General features: G+C 41.2%; 2 protein-coding genes across 2 annotated transcripts in view; one reads left to right on the top strand and one right to left on the bottom strand.

The window, feature by feature from the left end:
• Positions 1–259: 259 nt before the first annotated feature.
• SGO1 (shugoshin 1) lies at positions 260–23,298 on the top strand. Its single transcript, XM_060180887.1, is given in 7 exon segments — positions 260–356; positions 359–419; positions 421–577; positions 6,578–6,642; positions 9,531–9,589; positions 21,691–21,807; positions 23,228–23,298. Coding segments are annotated over 7 exon segments (627 nt in total).
• Positions 21,438–24,160, bottom strand: part of KAT2B (lysine acetyltransferase 2B) — a 138,061-nt gene continuing 135,338 nt past the window's right edge. The window contains exon 18 of the mRNA XM_060180874.1: positions 21,438–23,522. Within this exon, the coding sequence (XP_060036857.1) occupies positions 23,329–23,522 (194 nt within the window). The 3' untranslated portion in view covers positions 21,438–23,328. The remainder of the gene's footprint in view (positions 23,523–24,160) is intronic.

Genomic DNA, 24,160 nt, shown 5'->3' with positions numbered 1-24,160 from the left:
TAAAACATTAATTCCTCAATAAAGAAATGTAAAATTTTAATTTAATTTATTTAATGTCTCTATCCAATAATAAAAATAAAGGTTTTTTTTTTTTTAAATCTAATTTCTTGCCTGGCTGGTGGGCTGGCCATTATAAGCTAATTCTGAAATCACTAATCTACTTATTCCATTCTCTCTAGACTGCTTTTACTTTCAGTCCTGTATTTTATTTAATACCTGTAAGAAAAATTAAACATTGTTTTTAAATTCTAGGTAGAAGATGGCCAAGGATAGGTGCCTTAAAAAGGCCTTTCAGGAAAGTCTGGAAGAAATAAAGAAGTGAATGAAAGAAAAAAAGAATAAAAACTTGACAAGAGATTGGCAAACGAGTTTTTCATAGCTGCGCCTTGTCAAATAATCAGTAAAATCTTGATGTTGTACTTTTGCATCACTTTTGGCTTTGGAAAATGAAAAATCTGAAGTGAGAAAAGCCCAAGAGACAATCCTGCAGCTGAGAAAAGAATGCTATCACCTGGCGTATCAGCTGTGCGCATTGAGAGACAAACTTGCTTCTAAACAAGCAGAAGAAACTGCTCAGGTATTTTCATTGCAAGGGCTGAATTTCTCAAGAAAAGAAAGTTGAAGCCATGGAGGTGACTGAGGCTTGTCCTTCTCAAACAGCTCTGAAAGCAAGTAGCAAAACAGGTATGAAAGGGGTTAGTTAGCCTTTTATGCTGCCAGTTTTTCTTTTTTTTCCTCTCTCTCTCTTTTTTTTTTTGGTAATTTTTTAAAATATTTATTTTATTTATTTATTCCCTTTTGTTGCCCTTGCTGTTTTATTGTTGTAGTTATTATTGTTGTTGTCGTTGTTGGATAGGACAGAGAGAAATGGAGAGAGGAGGGGAAGACAGAGAGGGGGAGAGAAAGACAGACACCTGCAGACCTGCTTCACCGCCTGTGAAGCGACTCCCCTGCAGGTGGGGGGCCAGGGCCTGGAACCGGGATCCTTACACCAGTCCTTGAGCTTTGCGCCACCTGCGCTTAACCCACTGTGCTACCGCCCGACTCCCCTTTTTCCTTTTTTTTTTTTTTTTAACTTTCATCTAAGTGAGTAAATAGTAGGTTGGCTAAGCTAAAGCTATAAAAGTGGTAGTTCTTAGAGTTTGCAGTGAGTACCTCCCTAATACTTCCTCTCCACTTTTCCAAGCTTTGGGTCCAGGATTGCTCAACAATTTGTTTGGCTTTGTATGTTAACTCTCTTTTCAGTCACCAGGTTCCAGGTGTCATCAGGATGCCGGCCAGACTTCCCTGGATTGAAGACCCCACCAATGTGTCCTGGAGCTCAGCTTCCCCAGAGCCCCACCCTACTAGGGAAAGAGAGAGGCAGACTGGGAGTATGGACCGACCAGTCAATGCCCATGTTCAGTGGGGAAGCAATTACAGAAGCCAGACCTTCCACCTTCTGCAACCCACAATGACCCTGGGTCCATGCTCCCAGAGGGATAGAGAATAGGAAAGCTATCAGGGGAGGGGGTGGGATATGGAGATTGGGCAGTGGGAATTGTGTGGAGTTGTACCCCTCCTACCCTATGGTTTTGTTAATTAATCCTTTCTTAATAAAAAAATAAAAATAAAATAAAATTTAAAAAGTGGTATTTCTGGGCTGAGCAGTAGCTCACCGGGTTAAGCACACATAATCCAAAGTGCAAGGATCCCCAAGCCGCCCAACTTCCCACCTGCAGGGCTTCACTTAACAAGTGGTGAAACAGGGCTGCAGGTGTCTCTCTATCTTCCCTCAGTTTCTCTCTGTCCTATCCAATAAAGTGGAGAAAATGACCTCCAGTGGATTTGTAGCATAATGCAGTGGATTCATATATCCAGTACCCAGCCCCAGCGATAATCCTGGAGGCAAAGATATAAAGAAAAATAAAAGTGGTAGTTCAGTCAGACTAATTAAAACCAAACACCGTAATGCTGTGTTAGCTTTTCTTTACAGTTTTGCTCTACCTAGTTCAGTTTTGTGACAACTTCTTTTATTTGGGATGTGGGGAATATTTGTGTGCTTTTTAGAGAATGATTTTTACCTATTAGTTGGCTAAATAAAGAAGACTATATAGTAATTCCCAAATAACAATATAGTTCAGCTGCTTTGTCATGTGCACGACCCATGTTCAAGCCCAGTCCTCAGTGCATTGGAGAAAGCTGTAGTGCTGTGGTGTATTTCCCTGTCGCTGTCTCCCTTTGGTGGGGTGGGGGGAGGATGAAGCAAGGAAGAAAGAAGAAAGGTCCATTCCATCTTGCTGTCAACATTTTTAGTGATTCTGTTTCTGTCCAAGATTTTATTAAAAAGGCCAGTCAAGGGGAGTCAGGCAGGAGCGCAGCGGGTTAAGCGCAGGTGGCGCAAAGCGCAAGGACCAGCATAAGGATCCCGGTTCGAGCCCCCGGCTCCCCACCTGCAGGGGAGTCGCTTCACAAGTGGTGAAGCAGGTCTGCAGGTGTCTGTCTTTCTCTCCCCCTCTCTGTCTTCCCCTCCTCTCTCCATTTCTCTCTGTCCTATCCAACAATGATGACATCAATAACAACAATAATAACTACAACAGTAAGGGCAACAAAGGGGAATAAGTAAATAGCAAAAAATACAACTAAATGAAGAAATGCAATTTATTTAAAAAATTTAAAAGGCCAGTCAAAATATAAGCTATGGAGAATACCTGGTTTAGAATATTATTATTCATGCCTCATTGGACATGAACTTCAAGAAGTATAAGCCAGTATTTCCTCTCCTTTCCCCAGAAACTGGTGCCAAGGAAACTTCATAGAGAAAGAAAAAGGGATAATGTTAACAGAGCCAGGAGTATATCAGAGTTCTTTTTTCCCTCTCTCTTTCTTTACCTACACTTGAAAAAGATTCTAAACAAAATTGGAAAGATTGCTTCTAATCTTTTTGATGTAGACCATTCTCCCAGGTGTGTCGTCCCTACAAACACACACACTCACACACAGACACACACTCACACACACACTCACACACACACACACACACACACTCAAAACACACTCATACACTCTCACACACACACATGCACACACACACTCAAACACACACACATGCACACACACTCACACATGCACACACACTCACATGCACACATGCACACGCACACACACTCATACACACTCACACATGCACACACACTCGCACACACACTAAACACACTCACACACACCCATGCACACACACTCGCGTGCACACACACACTAACACACACTCATACATTCACACACACACACTCGCACACACACAGCTTTAAATACTGTTTATGCACACACACACACACACTCACACATACTCACACACACACAGAGCTTTAAATACTGTTTATGTACACACAGAGCTACTACCTGATGCGAGCATTTAAATATTTAGAAAGGAACTCCAACACACTATGTGCAGAGCAGAGCACTTTATTTCCCCTACCCAGAGAAAGTACAAATTGCTACTCTTACCTCCCTATCTCTTCTGTCAGTAGCCTATGCATTTTCTCAAGTTAAAATCCCAAGAAGCATCCGTTTTCCTTAGTGTCCCCACCTCTACACCTATAAACAGCCTAGGAATGTTTTTTATCTCAGAACTTTCTGGGTTTCACCTCTATAACCATAGACCTCTAGTGCTAACCAATGTCTTCCATGATTCACAATGATGACTTCCCAACTTCTGTCTTTGGCCCCATTCAATCCATGTTTTATACCATGGCCAAATTAATCTATCTCACTGCTTAACAGTTAAATAATTTCTGTCACATTTAGATTAAAACCAAGCCACGACTGTTAAATGCATATAAACACATATCTTCATGCCAGGCTAGATTCGTGGGCGGGGAAGAGAGACAACCGGGGACTCATGGCTGAGCTGTGAACGCAGTTCAATCTTTCTTGATGAGTGGGAATGCAATGCAATCAATCTAATCTCTCCTCATTAGAAAATCCTGTCCTTTATATTTCCTGAGGTGGAAGTGTCAGGAAGAGGAAGTACATAAGATAGGGGGTGGGGAGAAGGAAAAAGCGCTCGGAAGTATCAAGCTTGCATCTAACCAGTGGGATTAAACCAGTGCCCTGTAGGCAGGGCGGGTCTCAGGTAAAGCAGTGATTATGTAAATAGACCACAGTGTTAAGCAATGCAAGTGAACCTAACGTGATTATCAAAACAGAAGGGGTCTTAGAAGCAGAATTAGAAGCAGACCAACATTTTCAGTCTTTAGCAACTACATTCCAGCTACAATGACTTTTTCTGAATGCAGAATGGGTTATCCTACCGAATTCCTTTTGTGAATGGGCAATTTTTTTCATTATATTTATGTATTTATTATTGGATAAGGACAGAGAGAAACTGTGATGAGGAGGTAGAGAGGAAAAGAGACAGACACCTGCAGCCCTGCTTCACCACTTGTGAAGTGTTCCCCCTGCAGGTGAGACTGGGGGCTTGAACCTGGATCCTTGCACACTGTAGTGTGTGAGCTTAACCAGGTGCGCCACCACCCGGCCCCCCTCCCTTCTTTTTTTAATTAGTGGTTTAGCATTATTTTCTAAAATTATCAGATCTCAGTATTTTCCTGCGCAAACGTGACTCATACAAGTATCACACCCACACGAAGGTTTTATGCTGCCTCCACCACCCCAGCCTCCCCTCACCCCCGGTAACCATTCTCAGTTATCACCTGGTGCAAGAAACAGTCTGCGTACCTTTTTGTTTTTTCCAAGTCCATTTGTGTTAGTCCTTTATAGTCCACATATGAGTGGAACCATCTGGTAGTTGTCCTTCACGTCTTTCTTCACTCAGCATGATCACCCCATTGCTCTTCCAATAGCTGACTGGTTTGCGTTCTTCACACTTCAGGTGAAAGTTACTCTACAAGAGCCCGTCATCCTCAAATTCTCTTTCACTTCACCCAGAGCATTTCTATCACACTTACCGCTATGAAATGATTTATATAGACATTTTGTAAAATGTCTCTCTTGCACTAGAATTAAGGCTTTAAGAGAGTAGGCGCAGAGGCTTGGTGGTGTGCACCTGTGAGCACTTACACATCACCATGTGCAAGGACCTGGGTCAAGCTCCCAGCCACCCACCTGTAGGGGAAGAAGCTTCTTCTTCTTCTAGCGTTTGCCCTTCTTCCGTAGCCAGTCAACAGCGTCAGGTTGAGCCTGATGTAAAGTTTCGAGACCTCCTTTGAATCTGGAGAGGTGGCAGTCGTTGACTATGTGGGCCATAGTCTGTCTGGGGCCGCAGGGGCAGTTCGGGTCGTCTCTGGCTCCCCAGCGATGGAACATAGCGGCGCACCGGCCATGGCCTGTTCGATAGCGATTGAGGAGGGCCCGATCATAACGTGCTAGGTCAAAGCCGGGTTGACGCTCGCAGGGGTCTGTGATGAGGTGTTTGTTCTTGACCTCAGCTGACTGCCAACTCTGTTTCCAAGAGACTGGAACAGAGAAGTTCAGTGTAGGCGTAGGGGACCAGATTGGGTGACAAGATGTCAAGCGTTGGACAGGGTGGGCGAAGATATTTGTGTATATTGGCAGGTCCAGTCGAGCGTAGACGTGGGAAATGAACTTAGATGATGCCGCATCCCAACGAATATCTGGCGGGGCGATGTTGCTAAGAACTGGCAGCCATGGAACCGGGGTAGAACGGATGGTTCCAGAAATGATCCTCATGGAGGAATATAATTTGGAATCGACCAAGTGGACATGGGGGCTATGGAACCATACTGGGGCACAGTATTCTGCAGTGGAATAGCATAATGCCAGAGATGATGATCGTAGTGTGGAAGCGCTCGCGCCCCATGAGGAGCTGGCCGACTTGCAATGATGTGATTCCTCGCGCCCACCTTTGCTGTAGTTTTTATGAGATGTTCGTGAAATGACAGGGTGCGATCGAGAGTAACGCCAAGATAGACTGGCTGGGCTTCATGCCGGATTCTCGCATCGTCAAGCTGCACATTAAGCTCACGCGAGGCCGAGGCATGGTGTAGATGGAAAACAGATGATTCAAGAGTAGTGAATCAGTGCTGCAGGTGTCTTTTTTATTATTATCTTTATTTATTGGCTAGAGATAGTCAGAAACTGAGAGGGGAGGGGGAGACAGAGATGGAGAGAGACAGACACCTGCAACCCTGCTTCACTGCTCACAAAGCCTTCCCCCTGCAGGTGGGGACTGGGGGCTCAAACCCAGGTCCATGAACATTGTAACATGTGTGCTCAACCAGGTGCGCCACCCCGGTCCCCAGAGGTGTCTTTCTTTCATCCTCTATATCCTCCTCCCCTTTCTGTTTCTGTCTCTAGCAAAAATAAAAAAGCAAGAAAGAAAGAAAGAAAGAAGAGAGAGAGAGAGAGAGAGAGAGAGAGAGAGAGAGAGAGAGAAAGAAAGAAAGAAAGAAAGAAAGAAAGAAAGAAAGAAAGGCTCATCTGCTTTTTGCTTCTGTCAACCTAGAATAGTACCTGGCACCATAGCAGACTGTTAATAAGTGAGTCTTGCTCAGTAATTGGTTGCTTCGTTTTGAATACTGAAGTGGTAACAGTGTTTGTTTTACTACATTGCCAGCACGAGGAACTATGTCCCTCTGGAGTGGACTCCAGTAGTGATAACCACTCCAGGGATTTACCACTGTAACTACCACATTCATTGTGATAATTAATACCTGAAAATTTTAATTCTCTGATGCATTTTGAACAGAAATTTGCATTATTAACTTTATTTCTATTAGTCATTTAATAATGGCTTTCAAGATTATAAGATAACTGGTGTAAAGTCCCACACTGGCACCATTGACGCTTGTTTTTGGAGTTTTAATAGTCTCTTTACTGAGAATAAACTTAACTTGATATTATAATTTCATTATATATAGCCACGCTAATTTTTTTTTTCCTCCAGGGTTATTGCTGGGTTCGGTGCCTGCACCATGAATCCACCGCTCCCAGAGGCCATTTTTCCCCCTTTTGTTGTAGCCTCCTTGTGGTTATTATTATTGTTATTTTTTATGTTGTTCGTTGTTGGATAGGACAGAGAAATGGAGAGAGGAGGGGAAGACAGAGAGGGGGAGAGAAAGACACCTGTAGACCTGCTTCACTGCCTGTGAAGCAACTCCCCTGCAGTTGGGGAGCCAGGGGCTCAAACCAGGATCCTTATGCATGTCCTTGTGCTTTGCGCCACATGCGCTTAACCCACTGTGCCACCACCCGACCCCCCATGCTAAAATTTTTTATAATTATTTCTTTAATAACAAACAAGAGACTTCCTGTAAGTCATGTTTCTATAACGTATATATCTTTTCTGAGATGCATTGGTTGTTCAAATGGTTTCTTGCCAGTCTTACAAATAACAGTCTGTTTTAGCAGAGGAGTATAACAAATCATAATTTTTAACATATTAAACACCATACTTGACAAGCTACGGTATCTTCAATTTGTTCGTAAATATAACCAGACCTCATACACATTCTCCCCCTACTCTGGAATCAAGTGCACTGTCCTTATTTGAATAAGAATCCTTAGCTTATAATTGCATACAGTAAAATACACAGATCTCAATTATATAATTCAGTGAGTTCGTTTAAAGTCTATCCCTGTGGAGCCAAAACTCTTAGTATTCCTAACATTTCCATTACTCTCCCCTGGCAGTTCTCAGGCTCAGACACTATTGACATGTGAGAGCAGATCATTCTGTTATGGTTGGCTACATATATAGCAACGCCTTGGACCTTTGCCCACTAAATACCAGTGGCACCACCCTCTTCCCGTAGTTTTGATACCCAGCAATATGTGCTGACACATCTGCCGGGAGAGCCTGAGGGTGCTTCTTCCCGAGCACGTGCTCTCTGGGTTGGAGAGAACTCAACTGGAGCCAACCTAGGCTGCTGCGTGGGAGAGGGATCAGGAACTCGTGCCCGGGCTAGCGTCGCAGGAGATACACTCTGGAACTCTCGGAGCCGGAAAGCAATTCCAAGTGTGTTTACTCAGAAAAGCAGCTTGTATATATACTCGCCAAGTTGGGTGGAAACAGGGTGTGACGTAGAGAGGGCGGAGTGAAAAAAGACTGTGGAAATGAGGGTGACTATGAGAGGGGGCGGAGCAAAAAGACATCATGAACCAGTGGGATTAAACCCATGCCCTGGAGGGAGGGTGGTGCTTAGTTAACAGTGGTTATGTAAATAGACCGCAGCTTTAAGTGGGATCAAACCAATGCCCTGCAGGCATGGCGGTGCTTAGTTAAGCAGGATTAGAGACAGAGGCTTTAAGCCAGGGAGCTGGCACACTACCCAACACACATCTAGCTATCCTCAGGGAAGCGTAATTGTCATCCATAAAAGATTATGGCCATAAACTATTTCCTCATCACCCTTTGTATCTCTTGCCCTCTCCTCACAGAAGTAGTTGTTTATATGACTTTTATTCCCATGTGATGGGCAAAATTTTAAGATGAGTTAATTCTATTTTTAAAATATTTTTAAATTATTATCAATTGGTTACCCTAACTCTGTTACTTTAACCTGTATTCAGATTCTGATGTCAGCAGGATAGAATTTTAATAATAATGAGAACAATTAGCAGAATGAAATGATTGGTAATAGTATAATTAAAGCACACACACAAAAAATTTCCCCACCAGAATTATCACTAGGGCTCAATGCTTGCATGAAGAATCCACCCATCCCAGTGACTTCTTTTTCCCTCCTTCTTACTTTCAGATAGAGATAGAAAAAAAATGGGGGGTGGGGAGAGACACTTGGAGCACTGCTCCACCACGAATGAAGCTTTTCCCCGGCATGTCTGGACTTCCACTGGAACCCAGGTCTTCATGCAGGGTAATGTGTGCTCTTCAGTCATAAATACTTTTATGATGAAAGGAGAACACGTTTTTTAAAGAGAAAGTGAATCGTGTTAACATTAGAAATCAACAAGTAAACATGGAAATAAATACGTCTGCTGTCCGCTACCCCCAAATGATAGTCTGGCTAATGACAACAGCTCCTAAAGAGTTTATGAATCAAAGACCTTTCTTTAAAATAATGTATTGAGCCACTCTAGTGGGCCGCCCCCCCAGTGAGATGATAGGGCTGTGGCGTGCTTTCAGGAGAAACTGTCCAACTTGATGTGACTTCTTCTCCTTTGAATTCATTGCATTCATGGCAGATCGAGTTTAAACTGGCCTCTCCTCACAGAAGCCATTTCATCTATGACTTTTATTCCCATTTGATGTCATCAGTTTAAATTTGTTTGGTTTCATTTGACACAGAAGTGTCAACTTTAAAATGACATAGTGGGGGTTGTATTGTTAAATGGGAAACTGGGGAATGTTATGCATGTACAAACTATTGTATTTACTGTTAAATATAAAACATTAATTCCCCAATAAATAAAAAAAAAAAAGAAGTGTCAACTTTAGAATAGAATTATGATACAGAGTAAAGGAAACTTGTGGGTTTTTTTTAAAAGAAAATCTTAACTTTGTTTTTATAATTTTTAAATAAATTTCTGTTTTCACTGATATTTTTAAGGCAAGTTCCTCTTCAAGAAGCTTGCCTTCCATCACAAGGAGAAACTTTCAAAGTAGAAGGTAATGCAAGTGAAATTTTAAAATATTGAGGACAAGATGAGAGCATGAAGCTGATAGCATAATTTTTCTCTTATTTTTCACTTTAAAAAATTATTTACCTTTATATTATAATGTTTGCTTATTTTTTATTTATTTTTAACCAGAGCACTGTTTAGCTTTGGTTTGGGGATTGAACTAGGGGACTTGCAGCCTCAGGCAAAAGTCATTTTTGAATAACCATTATGCTATCTCCCCACCCCTTGTCTGACTTTTTAAAAATCTGTTCACCTGGTGTTCTACTGAAGGCAAATCTTTTTTTTTATACAGGGTAATAAGAGTTTTAAAATATATTTATTGTGTTAAATATAGTCAGAAACCTTGGCTATAATCATGGCTACAGTTTACAGAGCCCTGCTACATGCCAAGTAATCTCTTAACTACTTTGCATGCACTATCTCATTTAACCCTCAGAACAACTTTAGGCTACAAATCCACAGTCAGTCCCATCTCACATTTCTTCTTCTAGCATTTGCCCTTCTTCCGTAGCCAGTCAACAGCGTCAGATGAGCCTGATGTAAAGTTTCGAGACCTCCTTTGAATCTGGAGAGGTGGCAGTCGTTGACTATGTGGGTCATAGTCTGTCTGTAGCCGCAGGGGCAGTTCGGGTCGTCTCTGGCTCCCCAGCGATGGAACATAGCGGCGCACCGGCCATGGCCTGTTCGATAGCGATTGAGGAGGGCCCAATCATAACGTGCTAGGTCAAAGCTGGGTTGACACCTGCAGGGGTCTGTGATGAGGTGTTTGTTCTTGACCTCAGCTGACTGCCAGCTCTGTTTCCAAGAGACTGGAACAGAGAAGTTCAGTGTAGGCGTAGGGGACCAGATTGGGTGACGAGACGTCAAGCGTTGGCCAGGGTGGGCGAAGATATCCACGTATATTGGCAGGTCTGGTCGAGCGTAGACATGGGAAATGAACTTAGATGATGCCGCATCCCGACGAATATCTGGTGGGGCGATGTTACTAAGAACTGGCAGCCATGGAACCGGGGTGGAATGGATGGTTCCAGAAATGATCCTCATGGAGGAATATAATTTGGAATCGACCAAGTGGACATGGGGGCTACGGAACCATCCTGGGGCACAGTATTCTGCAGTGGAATAGCATAATGCCAGAGATGATGATCGTAGTGTGGAAGTGCTCGCGCCCCATGAGGAGCTGGCCAGTCTTGCAATGAGGTTATTCCTCACGCCCACCTTTGCTGCATTGATCTAACATAGCTCACAGAAGAAGGCCAAGTGCTAAGAGAAGTATTTTAATTCCAACTCAGCCTCAAAAGCCTGAGAGAGCAAGAAGCAGAGCATCACTCTAGCATATGTGATACTGGTGACTGAATTCAGGACCTTGTAATTTTTTTTAAGTCTAGAACTCTAGCCACTGTGCTATCTATCTCCTAGGTCAGCCTTCTTTGACTTTTAGATTTATTTTGCCCTATATTCAAAAATCAGCTCTCTTTACATGAATGAGGGGGTAACTTTGAGTAAGTAGCACCAAATATCCTCACTTTTCCTAAAATCACAAATTATATTTCTTACCTGAAAGACTATCCTACTTATCTCAATCTTACTCTTCACAAAATAATTTAGTTCCCTAAAGCTCTCATCCTCTGAATCCTATGCATTAAATGACTGGTTTCTCTTTAGGCTTTTATACCCAAGACACATAAAATCTCAAGTTAGAATATTTTTTCAGGTTATATAAGCTACTTTCACAGATCTGATATTAGCCACTAGTTTATTGCTGCCAAATAAATAAGTGGTAATGTTTGAGTTCCTAGATTTTTATTTACCACCATAAATACCACATTCACTGTGATCATTAGTACCTGAAAATTTTAATTCTCTGAAGCATTTGAACAGAAACTTGCACCATTAACTTTATTTATTTCTATTAGTCATTTAATAATGGCTTTCAATATTATAAGATAACTGGTGTAAAGTCCCACACTGGCACCACTGACACTTATATTTAAAGTCTTAATAGGCTCTTTACTGAAAATAAAGTTAATTTGATAATTCCATTACATATAGCCAAGCTAAAATTTTTTATAATCCTTTATTTAATAACAAACAAAAGACTTTCCTGTAAGTCATATTTAAAAATTTTTTAAAGCTATGAATAAAACATGGTAGTTCCCTTCATAGTTTTATTTTTTTTAAGAGATTTTTTAAAATTTTATTTATTTATTGTTGGCTAGAGATAGAAATTGAGAGGGGAGGGAGGTAGAGAAGGAGAGAGACAGAGAGGTGCCTGCAGCCGTACTGCGCCACTTGTGAAGCTTCCCTGCAGGTGGGGACCAGGGGCCTGCGCTTAACTGGGCGCGCTACTGCTTGGCCCCTTATTCATAGCCTTTTACTCTGAAGTAAAAGATTCTTGAAGTTAAATTTCCCATAAACTAAAACTGTTTTTCTCATTTATTTTTAAAGATTTGTTTAGAACAGATACCCACTACTTCTCAGGACAGACTGGGATTTGATGTGACTCCAGATGGAGGGAAGCCTACTGCTAGGACCTCACCCAGCGCTGTCTCCACCCGTCGCAGTTTAAGGAAACATCTCAGTCTCTGTCAGTTGAGCGCCCTGGATGGTTTTGAAACCAGCAATTCATCAGGAGTCTTTTGAATGAGTAAGAATTGCATGTGTGGACCCACTGGTGAATATGCACAGCCCTGAAAATGTGGAACAGAATGTCTGTCGATGGAAGACAGACCAGATAAACTCATCGCCAAGACAGAATCACCCAGGAGGTCCTCTTAACACAAAAGAAGACACTTCAGAGTATAAGTGTGAACAAACTAAAAGGAAAAATAGAATCACACAAGGAAGAAAGAGGGAGGAGAAAAGAAAAGCTAAGAGAGGGGCCGGGTGGTGGCACACCTGGTTGAGCGCACATGCTATATAGCGCTATATTGGTGGCGCACCTGGTTGAGCGCACATGCTATATAGTGCTATATAGTGCGCAAGAACCCGGGTTCGAGCACCCGGTCTCCACCTGCAGGGGGAAAGCTTCACGAGTGGTCTCTCTCTGTGTCTCTCCCTCTCTATCACCCCCTTCCTTCTTGATTTCTGGCTGTCTCTATCCAATAAATAAATAAATAAAGATAAATTAAAAAAGAAAGAAAAGCTAACAGAAGGGAAAAAAATGAAAAATTGAACCAACATACAGAGGAAATAAAAGTAGAAATAAAAAAAAACTGTTTCCACAGAAAAGTTGAATAAATCTGACTTGCAATGATGCACAATTTTTAATTTGGGAGAGGTGTTCACCTCGCTCCAGACAAAAAATGAGCAATGAGGCTGATAGAAAAGAAAGTGCCGACGGATGTGAAAGGGTATCTCTGAATGAAGCAGTTCAGAAGAGGACTCTGCCAGCCTCTATTTGCCCTCCTGCAAGAAGGCTCCAGATCTCCCCAGCCAGTGTGAGAGCACTCCCATCACCAGGCCTTCTTCTGAAAGAGCCTTAAAATATACAAAGGACAAAGAATTGGGTGCTCCTAAGCCCACAAAAGGGACCTGTAAGTGATCTACTTGTTTGCCTGCATTTTTAATGCCTAGGCTGAATGATCTCTCCTGATGCTTACAGGGTATACATACACCATCTGCTTCCCCGAGGTTCACAGTCACCATCTGTCTCTGAGGAAAGATCCAGTCTGACTAGACAGGGGGACAGTCCTGGGGTTGCAAATCACAGCTGTGTCCCTCTTGAAAACAGTGACTGTGTGCTATGAAGGCTTTTACATCTCTTAAGGAACGGAAGTTTTCCAAAGTAGGCAAGTATTCTTTGTGCAGAATTAGGGTGAATTAGAACCTATTTTATATACTCACCAGAAACATCTGCTTGAATGCAGTGCTGTTATTTTAATGGCCTTGGTTAATATTCAGTTTGACAGAAACCATGATTTAAAAGAATTGGGGGGGGGGGTTGGGAGGTGACACATTACAGTGTATAAGGACCCAGGTTCAAGCCCCAGCCCCTACCTGCAGGGCAAAAGCTTTTATGTCTGTCTCCCTCCCCTCTCAATTTCTTTCAGTGTCTATAGTATATGATAACTTCCTTGTTAAGGTGAACTCTTAAGCTTGATAACTTAACTCTTAGGCTTGATAATCTTTTTCTAATTCTAATTTTTATTTATTTATTATTGGATAGAGACAGAGAGAAATTGAGAGGGGATGGGGAGATAGAGTGGGAAAAATACAGAGAGACACATGCTGCCCTGCTTCACCACTCGTGAAGCTCCCCCACCCCCCCGCAGGTGGGGACCAGGGGCTTGAACCCGGGTCCTTGCACACTGTAATGTGTGCACTTAATCGGTTGTGCTGGGATGCATTGGATCGACCTTCCCGTGGTGCATCCCATGAGTACCCATTCATTGGGGAAATTGACGATCCTTCCTAGCTGACTGAATCCACATGGATCCCAGTCACTTTCAAAGCCATTAACTGCCTACGGAAGAAGGGCAAACGCTAGAAGAAGAAGAATCGGGTGTGCCACTGCCTGGCCCCCTTGACATTCTTTTTTACAGTGTTTATGAGGTATTTAAAAACTTGTCAAAAAAAAAAAAACAACACTTGGTTTTGTTTGATCAAAAGTAGGCATAAGGGAGCCAGTTGTTGGCGCACCTGGTTGAGCGAATATGCTGCCATGTGCAGGGACCTGGGTTTGAGCTCCCAGCCTCAAGTAGTGCCTGTGTGTGTAGTGCTGTGTCTCTCTTTCTCTCTCCCTGTCTCCATTTCCCTCTCGATTTCTCTCTGTATCATAAACAAATGAAATATTTTTAAAAGAGAGATAATTTGTCCTGCAATGTCCCTACTTGTGCTGGATACCTCCATGTCCCAGTGTCCCAGTGCCCATGTAACTTTCAAATCACCCTTTGTAATTTAGCGTTATAAAGGAAGCCCCTGTTTTTCGTGGTAGAGTGTGCACATCCGCCCAGCGTTGGGCTCAGTGCTCAGTCTCCAGCACCACACAGGAGCACCACAGCACCAAGGGAAGCTAACCAAAGGGTGCAGCAGTGCTGTGACCTCTCTTACGTATTGATCTTGATAAAATCAACAGAATGGAAAAGTTGGCAGCTGGGAGCAGTGTATTATCCGTGCACAAGGCTCTAGACAATAAAAACAAGAGAAGGGGGGGAGTAGGGCGGTAGCGCAACAGGTTAAGCGCAGGTGGCGCAGAGTTCAAGCACCAGTGTTCAGGATCCCGGTTTGAGCCCCCCGCTCCCCACCTGCAGGGGAGTCGCTTCACAGGCAGTGAAGCAGGTCTGCAGGTGTCTGTCTTTCTCTCCCCCTTTGTCTTCCCTTCCTCTCTCCATTTCTCTGTCCTATCTAACAACCGACGACATCAATAACAACAATAATAACTACAACAATAATAATGACAAGTCAACATAAAGGGAAAATAAATAAATGTAAAAAAAATAGAAAAAAAAAGAGAGACAGGACTTGATTCTAAAGGGCAAGGTACAACTAAAGTTAAGATTCGGTAGTTTAAACGAGTCCATCGTAAACAATCCTAGAAGAATTTTACATTTTTGTACATGTGTGTCAAATCAGTTCCATACATCTATGATGATTTAATATTTCAGTGCCGTCTGGGATAAATGTAAAAGGAATACATGAACATACTAGAAAACTACAGTACAAAATGTTGGATTTTATATATATTTAAGAAATATAATTTCATAACATTTTAGTTTATGTGGGTTTCTTTGTTGCTGATGATGAATATTGCATATTCAATAAAAGTTACTCTTGTAGATGTACTACCTGAAACTCACCAACCACCTCATTTTAGCCTGAAGGATATCACCAGTGTCTCCTTGGTTCCTGAAGTTGAGAATCAGATAAATTCTTTCTCCAAAACATAATAAGGAAGGCCCAATGGCATCTCTGCCTAAGTGCAGATGCACAGTCAGTGTGAGCTATCAGGAGCCCACAATTGCTTCATAAGAACTTAAGTTTGTGGGAACTCACTTTCAGTGACATACTGTTGGGGAAGTCAGATTATGAGACTTTGTCTAAGGATGTCTCCCCCCTCCCCCAAGGATCAGTGTATTATTTGAAACATGGAATTGCTGTTAAAAATGTAGTGGAAATGGAAGTTGGGCGGTAGCACAACGGGTTAAGCGCAGGTGGTGCAAAGCTCAAGGACTGGTGTAAGGAACCTGGTTTGAGCCCCCGGCTCCCCACCTGCAGGGGAGTCGCTTCACAGGTGGTGAAGCAGGTCTTCAGGTGTCTGTCTTTCTCTCCCCCTCTGTCTTCCCCTCCTCTCTCCATTTCTCTCTGCCCTATCCAACAACAATGACATCAATCATACTACAACAATAAAACAACAAGGGCAACAAAAGGGAATCAATCAATAAATATTTTTTAAAAATCTAAAAAAAAAAATTTTTTAAATGCAGTGGAAATATTGATAATTTACAATGACTTTCTGCTGATTTGAGTGTCTTGATTCAAACAGAAAAAGGACTCCAGACTCAGTTCTAGAAAGAAGAAAGTCTGATCCAAATACTTGAGTGGCTTTTCTAACCGCCGCTTCACTCATCTTAAACCCTCTCTTCTGCTTGAAGAGAGCCTATAAGTCCTAGTGGGCTGAACTGTCACTCCCTTTTATCAGGGCTCTAGATCATGGCCATTTTTTCAAAATGATACTTCATATGTGACAAAGTTGCTTAATTAAGCGTTTGTTAAATGTGTATATTTTTTCTTTTGAATATCAATAGTGATTTAAGCACCCCAACAGATTTTTTTTTGTATAGTTTAAAGCCTTCATTTTAATCAAACAGGTGAATTCAAGAAACTCAAATTTGTGAAGGGGGCTTCCTCTTCTCAGCTTTCTATAAAGGTAAAAAGTCAAGATTTATAAATGATAAAGTTTTGACATCAACTCCTTTAAAGTGGGGGACACTGGAATGAGTTAAGTTTGGAGACAAGCAGGGGATCTTCAGTGAAGCTCTGGGGTCTGTTTCCAGGACCACACAGAAACACCACAGCACCCATCGTTGATAAAAAGAAAAATCTACCCAGGTGTCCAACCACAGATGAGGGGCTGAACAAGTTGTGGTCTAGATACACAATGGAATACTACTCAGCTATAAAAAATGGTGAATTCACCGTTTTCAGCCAATCTTGGACGGACCTTGAAAAATTCATGAAATAAGTCAGAAACAGAAGGATGAATATGGGATGATCTCACTATCAGGCAGAAGTTGAAAAACAAGATCAGAAGAGAAAACACAAGTAGAACCTGAACTGGAATTGGCATATTGCACCAAAGTAAAAGACTCTGGGATGGGTGTGTGGGGAGAGTACAGATCCAAGAAGGATGACAGAGGACCTAGTGGGGGCTGTATTGTTATATGGGAAACTGAGAAATGTTATGCATGTACAAACTATTGTATTTACTGTTGAATGTAAAACATTAATACCCCAATAAAGAAATTAAAAAAAGAAATATGTCCTTATAAAAAAGAAAAATCTGTGACCTGAGATACCCCTTTGGCTGCCTTTAACGGTGGCAGATAATTTTTCACATGACATGTATATGGTATCAGGACTAGAGCATGCTGGTAGCTTAGATGCAGGGACTAGATATGTGAACCCCAGGCTCAAGGTGAACAAGGTCAAAGTGACACTTAAGCAAAACCCATAAAACATTATGTCATGGACTTTCAGAATAGTTTAATCAGAAATCACAGATATTAAAACTGGATGCCGGGGCCAGGTGGTGGCACACCTGGTTGAGCATGCATGTTACAGTGTGCAAGGACACGGGTTCAAGCCCCTGGTCCCCACCTGCAGGGGGAAAGCTTCCCAAGTGGGGGAGCAGGGCTGCAGGCGTCTGTCTCTCTCCATCTCTATCTCCCCCTTCCTTCTTGATTTCTGGCTGTTTCAATCCAAAAAATAAATAAAGATAATAAAAAAACAAAATAAATAAAAAATAACTGATTCCAAGGTTTCTTTCCTTGTATTTTTGATCGAGCAGTGAAAGGGAAGTAGTTCAGTTCTGAAAGCCTGAAGCTTATACTTGTATATACCTTTGGTTTTTAAAGCACGAAGTTGTACATTTGTCAGTGCAATAAAGTTTGTCTAAAACAGTCCTTGTATTATTCTGCTGTTCCTGAAATGTTGAAGGTAGAGTAGCTGTGTGGCCATCTTGCCTTCTCATGTTCACTGTGCTCACTTTTTGGACATTTCTCTGCTCTCCCCACTTTGCATTTGCTGTAATCATTGCATGAAACTCCCAGCTTCCCCACCATACTCTCAACCTAACATTTCCTTCCTCTAACTTTGCATTATAGAATATCCACGTCTCTGATCAATAAATTCTACTCTGTAGGATGACCTTCCCAATCACACCTCAAGTTTTCTTTCTGCATTCTATAGTGGTACCAACCAAAATTCATCCCACATTTTTCTAGCCCTGAAAAGAATCACTTTATCTTCTCCCATCACAATCTAACTTCTCTAGGTATCGTAACCATTTCCTCATATGCCTGTCCTTTAAATTTGTAAAGTCTCCGGAGCTTTTAAGCTTCTTTGATATTTTTTAAAATCCAATCAGACCCAGTTGGTCACTCTCTGTCTTCCCCTCCTTTCTCCGTTCTCTCTGTTCTATCCAACAACGACGACATCAGTAACAACAACAATAATAACCACAACAATAGAACACAACAAGGGCAACAAAAGGGAAAATAAACAAAATAAATAAAATATTCTGCATCCTTGTACACATGTGAATAAGCCTGCAGACAGTGAGACCTGGTGGTGGAGTTGATCTCCCAAGTGTATGAATCAGTTCTCCTGGAGCAAAGAGTAAGTACATCACTCACTTTAACAGCAGCTTAGAAGTTCTAATTTTCCCACACTTGTTTTGGACAGAGGGTAGATAGCATAATGGTTGTACAAACAGACTCTGCCTGAGGCTCCAAGGTTCAAGCCCCCCACACCACCATAAGAAGCCAGAGATGAACAATGCTCTGGTTTAAAAAAAAAAAAAAATTCCCCAGATCACATCATATCGAGGTTTACAGTCAACAATTTTTATACCCCTTTCCCATATTAGGGAGCTATTCTCTTCCCTGATCCAGCTTTCTGGTCCTTTTTCCAACCATGACATCATCTCCCCAGACAATAACTTGGATCCACCTGCATATCAGATTTCAGGCTCAGAAAAAAAACCAAAAACTAGTAGCCACAGGCCCTTTGGAATAGAACTAAAACATGCCGGGAGTCGGGCGGTAGTGCAGTGGGTTAAGCACACATGGTGTAAAGCACAGGTTCAGTGTAAGGATCCCGGTTCGAGCCCCCGGCTCCCCACCTGTAGGGGAGTCACTTCACAAGCAGTGAAGCAGGTCTACAGGTGTCTGTCTTTCTCTCCCCCTCTGTCTTGCCCTCCTCTCTCCACTTCTGTCCTATCTGACATCAACAACAATAACTATAACAATAGAAAAAACAACGGCAACAAAAGGGAAAATAAATATTAAAAAAAAAGAACTAAAATATGCCTACTAGCTATCTACAAAACGGAGAAGCCCCCAACTCTTCATCTACAATATTCCAGCCTTTAGGTCCATGGTTGGTCAACAATTTGTTTGGCTTTATATGTTAACTCTCTTTTCAGCCACCAGGTTCCAGATGCCAGCATGATGCCAACCAGACTTCCGTGGGCAGACAACCCCACCAATGTGTCCTGGAGCTCCGCTTCCCCAGAGCCCTGCCCCACTAGGGAAAGAGAGAGACAGGCTGGGAGTATAGATCAACCTGTCAACGCCCATGTTCAGCAGGGAAGCAATTACAGAAGCCAGACCTTCCACCTTCTGCATCCCACAATGACCCTGGGTCCATGCTCCCAGAGGGATAAAGAATAGGAAAGCTGTCAGGGGAGGGGATGGGATACGGAGTTCTGGTGGTGGGAACTGTGTGAAGCTGTACCCCTCTTATCCTATGATTTAGTCAATGTTTTCTTTTTACAAATAAAAAATGAAATAAAAAATATAATTTTTTTAAAAAAGCAAAACATAAGAAAAATTCACCATGATTTTGCCAACAACTCGATCTATCTTTTTATCTACAGCTACACATATATATGTATTTAATTAAAATTGAAATGTTTTCTTAAAAAAGAAATGAAGGCTGAGAAAGTGGAATACTACTCAACTATTAAAAATGGTGAATTCACCTTCTTCACCTCATCTTAAATAGGAATCATGTTACGTGAGATCAGCCAGAAAGAGAAGGATGAATATGGCATGATCTCACTCACAGACACAAGTTGAAGAATAAAAACAGAAAGGGAAACCACAAGGCAGAACTTGGACTAGAGTTGGTGGATTGCACCAAAGCAAAAGACTCTGGGACAGGGGGAGTGTTCAGGTCCTGGAACATGATGGTGGAGGAGGACCAGGAGGGGAAGGAGGGCTATAGTTCTGTGGAAAACTGAGAAATGTTAAATGTTACACTTGTACCAACTACTGTATTTTACTGCGGACTGTAAACCATTAATTCCCCCAATAAAGGCAAAATAAATACATGAAACACTAATATATGCATTAAAAATGTTAATAATAACTTAATTACAACTTCCCAAGAAGATCTATCCATCAGGACCTTGGACATTCAAGAGGAGAATGCCAATGCAGAGCCAAAATAGCAGAGAAGAACAGGAATCTTCAAGTTCCCCCTCCCATTTATTTTCTTCTAATGAATGAACGCAACTAATTTTTAATGTTGAAGGATCACAACAGTCTAGAGATCTTATCAGTTACCACTAGAGTACAGCAGAAGGAAGCCTTACTCCGCACTGCAGATGTTCACTGTCACATTTTGACTTCCTCCAGCCTCTCAGTCGTTCCTACCTTGGGGAGAACTTACCTAAGCGAGGAGTCAAGAAGTCAAGTAACCTGAAAATGAGCTGTGAGCAGGGGAGACTTGTCTGTCTGAGTCCCAGATGCCGCAAGATCAGTCACTGAGCCCACCATAAGCCAGAGCTGAGCAATGACCTGAACCCTTCCCCAGCCCCCTCTCTCTCATGGAAAAAAATAAATCTTGGGGCCGGGCAGTGGTGCATCCAGCTAAGGGCACATAGTACTATGAACAAGGACATGGGTTCAAGCCCCTGCCCCCCCCCCCACACACACTGCAGCATGACCTAGATTCAAGCCTGTTCACCACACTGAACTTCCACACCTCTATCCGTCTGTCCAAAAATGTCAGCTCAAATCAATGAAGACTCAGAGATGACCCAAAAAAATAAGCAAATCTTAACCAAGTTAAAAAAAATCTTTTTTATCTGTCTTGTTTTCCAGCTATAAAGAAAAAAAGGTGAAAATAATCTTTTAATTTCTTTTTTAAATATATTTTTCCTTGAATTATCTATTATTAGAGACAGAAAGAAACTGAGTGGAGAGGGGGAGATAGAGAGAGAGACAGCTCCCCTCCCCCATGCAGGTGGGGACCAAGGGCTTAAATCTGGGTCCTTGCATGCACATTGTAATGTGTGTGCTCAACCAGGTATGCCACTGCCTGGCCCAAATAATCTTAATTTCTAAGACAGATGGATTTTCTTTCTTCTGTATTTATTAAGTGACTGTGGGTCAAATGCATTGGATAAGACAAGAGACAGCGTATTCTCTTTAGAATTTTTCTGGGGCTAGGAAGACAGCATAGTGGTTATCCAAAACCCCTCTCCCTCCTCCTATCTTCCTCATTAATAAATAAGTAAATTTGTTTTTTTAAAAAAGGGGTGTAGTAAATGATCATCAACCAGATAGTATACTTAAACTCTAGAAGAAAACACACCGCCACATAAAGAGCTTTTAAAAATATAATTTAAAACTATTTTGTACCAGTACAATATATTAATTTTACAAATGTAAAATTTTATCAGTTGTTAAAGCATTTGCAAAATCCACACATCCTACTTTAGCTTTATTGCACAATTATCTATAAGAAAATATTAATTTTTTAAATTAGAAAACATAAAAATGCTTTCAATATAGAAGAGACCATATGATTTTAAAGACAATACTCTACGTCTACCCAGAAAATAACAAACTTTCACAGGATACCAAGCTGGCCAGATGCTTCAGCTGATCCAGTATGAAGAACTGTTTGAAACCAATCCACGATACTTCCTTCAAGCTCTGTGGTTCTTCATTAGAAATCTAGATGCCACTCAAGGTGGTTTCTTACATGTTAAGGAAACGGGCTTTTTTGTTTTGTTTTCCAGTGTGAGCATTCTGAATATCTCTGACATCAAAACACGTCTACATAAAAGACATTTGCCAAGTCTTTTTCCTCCGTGCAGATTATCGCTGGCGACTGTTTTTGGTGACTATTTTACTTTAATTCAACTGTGTTGGTAAAAAAATATCAAGGTAAATACACATTTAAAACCTACTCCTTTACAAAAATCCGTTTATAAATTCGTATCATAAAAATTAGTGTCGAGACTATCAAGATGGCCTTTGTTTGTTTTATTTTAGTTGGTTCTCTCAAAGTTGGGGTGGCAACTGCCCAACTTTTTAATGTAGTGTTCATTAAGAAATAGATATAAGCACTAAGGTGAAATTCTTGAACAGGTGAAGACAGATGTATAATGGATTTTACTGGGATAATACCCTGGAACTATATACCCATGTGGGTGTGGAAATACTGACAGCAAACCTCTGTGGTACTTTAATTCACCTCAGAATATAGTCTGTAATGCAAGTGGGAAAAGGTTCATAATACAATATCTGTCGGGTTATGTGGGTCTTATAAAGGGAAAATGGTATTTATTAGGGCAACGAGTCACCAAACTTAGTATATGTTCATACTGTATCTTTTCTTGTTAACAACGTCAATTCATTTTCAAGTAGTTTCATATCTGTGACCCTGGAAATTACTTTTTGGGAACTTATGGCCTGCATAAGCAAAGTCAAGTAAGACATTACACATTTGTGTAGAGAAAATAATTATTAAAATAGTGGTAACAAGCTCACAAGTCTGTTGTCATCAGAATTATTTAAAAGCCTAAATGTTTACGGGGGGGGGGGGGAAGTGTGTATTATTAAGAACTGTTTCCATAGGAATCAAAACAGTTACTTTTCTGAAACTGCTTTCTTTTCTTTTTTTTTTTTTTCAGAACTGCTCAAAGCACCTCTTCTGGATGAGTGTCTTTAAAAATATATATATATATATATATATATAAAAAGTCTACAGTGAGACTTCAAGCATCATATATTTCACCTTTTATGGGCTTTTGTTTGTTTTTCATGTACGCTTTCCTTAAAGTCCTTCAGAATAAAATTAAAATAAACTCTCACCTTCCATTAGAAAAAAATGGAAACATTCACGGTCTGAAAACTTCCTGGATTCCTCCAAATCTTGGTACTATGTGCAATTTCCTCATATACCAGTTTTGAGGAAACCCTGATAATCTATTATTGAATATTCCACTAATGGACATGCCATAGAAAATTTACATTAATAGTAGTAAATAGATTAAAATCTATTCCACAGAATAAAAAATGTTCTATGACTTCAATTTAAATACTTCTCTGAAAAGCGAAGAGGTTTTATGTTTGTTTTTCAAAAGTGCTAATTATTACATTTACAGGTATCTTCAATACATATGTCCAATTGGTTGTAAAACTAAATAAACCATTTTGCTTTAGGCACACTTCTTGATGAGTTTCTAAGAAGCAGAAGGAAACAAAATTACTTGTCAATTAATCCGGCTTCCTTAATTTTACTGAAGAAGAATTTCTCCAGGATATTGGCACATTTGTAGTATTCGCTCTCAGGGGGGTTGTACTCTTTGCAATTAGTAAAAACTCGCTGTAAGTCTGCCATGAATAACTTCTTAGAGACATAGTACCTATTCTTGAGGCGTTCACTCATGGTTTTCAGATCTGCACGGGGGGGAAAAATACAAATATTACGATTCTTCCACACACTTTAAACACCAGCTAAAACACGTGAGTGTGTGTGGGGGGATATTTGTGTCCTGGATTTGACCGTATATGTCCACATCTCTCACATGTTCTTTCTTTTGTAAGGGTTTCCTGTGTAGAAATATCAGCATATTCAAGTTGAAAGGACTACTTTTATTCATCTGGCCTAATTCTCTCTTCAGTGCATAGAAGCTAAGAAGATTAGGAGCAGTAAGCATGATTAACTGACTGCTGTTACTTACTAATTCAGAATTAGAAGAGTTTTTGTTTACATGGAGCAGATCAAGTGGAACATTGTGCTGAGTCATTTGATTACCTGATTCAAAACGATCATTCTTTTCACTACATTCCCAGCTGTCTGGGTGTTGCATAGAGACAGAACTCAAGTATGAGAATTGATTCTGTAGTTGCCTGTAACTGCAGGCCCATCAGGGAACTTACAAAAGGAACTTGTGTTAGGCCCATCAATGAAGTAAAAATAGCAAACTTTGTTTACTTGGTTTTCTCAATCAGTTAAACCTTGTGATAATACTATAAAAAGAATATTTTCAAGGGTCAGGCGTAGCGCAGTGGATTAAGCGCACATGACACAAAGC

This window comes from Erinaceus europaeus, chromosome 21 (assembly GCF_950295315.1).
Source record: "Erinaceus europaeus chromosome 21, mEriEur2.1, whole genome shotgun sequence".
NCBI lineage: Eukaryota > Metazoa > Chordata > Mammalia > Eulipotyphla > Erinaceidae > Erinaceus > Erinaceus europaeus.
This window is presented reverse-complemented; position numbering and strand designations above follow the sequence as displayed.